Source organism: Nanorana parkeri, unplaced genomic scaffold (genome assembly GCF_000935625.1).
Source record: "Nanorana parkeri isolate BGI_ZX_2015 unplaced genomic scaffold, ASM93562v1 scaffold652, whole genome shotgun sequence".
Taxonomy (NCBI): domain Eukaryota; kingdom Metazoa; phylum Chordata; class Amphibia; order Anura; family Dicroglossidae; genus Nanorana; species Nanorana parkeri.
The window spans coordinates 943,366-946,959 of NW_017306920.1; the positions used below are offsets into that span (position 1 = coordinate 943,366).

Here is a 3,594-nt window from a genome sequence, read left to right on the forward strand (position 1 = left end):
ACTTTTTTTGTCTCTGTTGTAAGCACTGAGCTCGGGCAGAAGTTAGGACACCCTTACAGCCCAATACTTCTACTCTGACAGGGAGAGAATACAAGTTAACAACAAAAAACCTCCCTGAAAACATTCCTCTAATCCCATAGAGGAAAGGTTGCTCTATTATACTATCCCAATAGCGGAGGTTCAGATTATTACAGATGCCCCCTAGGTGACTGGTCATCCTAAGCAAAGTTTGGGCTACATGACATTGGGCTCTCCTTATGCCAGAGGTAAGTGTAAACAAGAGTCACTTGGGCTTCCCGCAGTCTTTATACAAATGTTAGATGTTTGTCAGCCGGGACGTTGTATTGAGTTTTGTGCTCCTCGAACAATTCGCTCAGCTTCTCCAGGTAGAGTTTGTGCAGATCTATCTGACCTCCGGCCTTCCCTTCAGTCTTCTATCTGACCTCCGGCCTTCCCTTCGGTCTTCTATCTGACCTCCGGCCTTCCCTTCAGTCTTATATCTGAACTCCGGCCTTCCCTTTAGTCTTATATCTGACCTCCGGCCTTCTCTTAAGTCTTCTATCTGTCCTCTGGCCTTCTCTTAAGTCTTATATCTGAGCTCCGGCCTTCTCTTCAGTCTTATATCTCATCTCCGGCCTTCCCTTCAGTCTTATATCTAAACTCCAGCCTTCTCTTCAGTCTTCTATCTGACCTCCGGCCTTCTCTTAAGTCTTCTATCTGACCTCCGGCCTTCCCTTCAGTCTTATATCTGACCTCCGGCCTTCCCTTCAGTCTTATATCTGACCTCCGGCCTTCTCTTAAGTCTTCTATCTGACCTTCGGCCTTCTCTTAAGTCTTATATCTGACCTCCGGCCTTCCCTTCAGTCTTCTATCTGACCTCCGTCCTTCCCTTCAGTCTTATATCTGACCTCCGTCCTTCCCTTCAGTCTTATATCTGACCTCTGGCCTCCCCTTCAGTCTTATATCTAAACTCCAGCCTTCTCTTCCGTCTTCTATCTGACCTCCAGCCTTCTCTTCCGTCTTCTATCTGACCTCCGTCCTTCCCTTCAGTCTTCTATCTGACCTCCGTCCTTCCCTTCAGTCTTATATCTGACCTCCGGCCTCCCCTACCTGTATATACATAAACATCATTAATGGTACACATATTGGGTATCCCCATGCACGCCAGGAAAAGAATAATTTTCGGGTCATTGGTGTAACACTAAGATAAGATGAGACGTTACATTTTGTAACATGTTTCCTACTTCTGGAGAATCTTCATTCTTCACCGTCCTGGTCCTAGAAATATTTCTTATCTATCAAACTCCGGCCTTCCCTTCAGTCTTCTATCTGACCTCCGGCCTTCCCTTCAGTCTTCTATCTGACCTCCGGCCTTCCCTTCAGTCTTCTATCTGACCTCCGACTTCTCTTAAGTCTTCTATCTGACCTCCGGCCTTCCCTTCAGTCTTATATCTGACCTCCGACCTCCCCTCCAGTCTTATATCTTACCTCCGGCCTTCCCTTCAGTCTTGTATATGAGCTCCGGCCTTGTCTTCAGTCTTATATCTGTCTTGCACTGTTGTACCAGCTCCTCTCCTGGACATTGTGCATTAGATGCAGCAGCAAGTCAGACAGAGCCAGACTCATTCCCTGGCTGAACGTTCTCCGCTCTCATAACTGCTCTCCATCCTGAACGAATGTGCTGTGGTCCGGGGTCAACCCAGAAGAGTGGAGGACCCCGAAGACCACGGCGGGGAGGGAGACGGCCAACTGGGAGAGAGGCAGCCGGTGGGGAGAGAGGCAGGAGGGGGGCAGACCTGCAGGCATATTACAAGTGACCTTGGCGGCATCACCAGGATCAATTGTACTAAAAGAGACGCGCCTTCCCCCCTCTACATTTAGCCCTGCTTGCTCCAAAGCAGGGCTAAATGTGGAAAAAACTACCCCCCTGCGGCTGTGCTGCCCCTCTACTCCCTGCCGCCCCTAGGCCAGACCTCAGTGCCCTGGTGTGAAATCTGGCCCTGCTTACAGGAATACGGGTCCTAGGGAGACACTCGTACCTTCTCATCTCTTGTCCCGGTGTCACCAGGCCAGGAAATAAGAGGAAATCCGTTCAGCTATAAAAACCTAACAAAGGTCCTGACCACTGCCTGCTCTGGTTTTGGCCGCAGTTGTGGTTTGGCAGCTGCTTATAACATCACAATATGGAAAAAGCGGCCCCACAAGACAAGCCTGACGGCAGAGATCATCCCCCCCCTCCCCCCTGGTGTTGACTTTACATAACACTGCCTAGGAGGGGACATTAGTGCAATTAGCTTCTTCTAATAATACTGAACCTGACATCAGCCGGCATGTAACAGGATCTAAAGGAACACGGAGTACAATGTACTGTTTGCAGGTCACATTAGTGCAGGACACAAGGGGAATTATTTATCCATCTATCGGACGTGTTGTCATCACATCAAGCTTGTCAGCAAGATCCAGAGTGTCCCTCATCCTTCTCCTCGAGGTAAAGGAGCTCCGGACAAGGACAAATATTCAATGAGCTGATTGCACTGGAAAGGAACCATTGCGCTTAAAGCTAAAGTTTCATCTATTTTGCCTTCCCGGGTTCCTCCTCTTCCCCTTCCCCTAAAAAAAAAAATACTAATACATTTTAAATAAAACTTGCATTTTTATCTCATATCTTATTTTGGTCTCAGTGATGTCATCATTGTTAGAATACACATTATTGTGTATAGCAACAACTTCTGCAGTATACATTTTCGGCCACTAGATGGCAGTGTTTATAAGATCTGTAATATATATGGTGTAGATACTCAGTTGTATTAAATAAGGTGGAGAATAAAGCTGTGGCTTCCTTCCTGTTTTAGCCAAGCCATGTGCAGCATGCATATCAGACTGTGTGCTTGTGTTTCTCTGTGAGGCTGTGCAAGAAGTTCAAACACTCACTGGGTCTTTGTGCTTTTCTATGCCATGCAGGCAGATCATCGCTAGTGGAAGGTGCTGTAGACAACTTCACAGCGCCCTGCCTCAGTACCGGCTTTAAAAGGCATTGGACCTGATGCAAGCAGTGGGCTGGCTCTTGGGAGGAGTTATGCAAATATAAATGACCTTGATGTGGGTGCATGTCAGTGTGCAGGAGTCAGCTGTTCCTAAGCAGGCTGTGTTTGCATGCGGACCACCCTAGGTAACGCCCACGTGTGATGATGAGGCTGCACGATTGAAGGAACTGGAATCCAATAAATGAAACGGGCGGGGCCATTGAGGGAAGAGCTAAATGATGATGAACGTCGCCAAGCCAGGAAATGAGGCGGGCTCTATCTGACTTGCTGCAGCCTCTAATTGTGAGAAGCTCGCAGTGTGCAGTGATATCAGAGGAAGCCATTCCAGTCCAGGAGAGGAGCCGCTACAACTGTGCAAGACTGAGGCTAGGTTCACACCTGAGTGACTCCTGGCAGCAAGGGCAATCGTGCACAAAACAGCAGTCACGGAGTCGCCCACCGCAGCCGATCATAATGGCACCCCAGTCATGGCGGACGGATCTGGCGCGGATTCCCGGCGCAAATCCGCCCGTGCAATTGAACATGCGGCTAATTAGATTTAAGTGACTGC

The 3,594-nt window shown here is 48.6% G+C and overlaps 1 protein-coding gene across 1 annotated transcript in view; it reads right to left on the bottom strand.

Moving 5' to 3' along the window:
• Nucleotides 1-269: 269 nt before the first annotated feature.
• MOGAT2 (monoacylglycerol O-acyltransferase 2) overlaps nt 270-3,594 on the bottom strand; it is a gene marked incomplete at its 5' end in the record, with an annotated part of 7,300 nt that continues 3,975 nt past the window's right edge. Inside the window, one exon of the mRNA XM_018563312.1 lies at nt 270-407. Coding sequence (XP_018418814.1) covers nt 306-407 — 102 coding nt within the window. The remainder of the gene's footprint in view (nt 408-3,594) is intronic.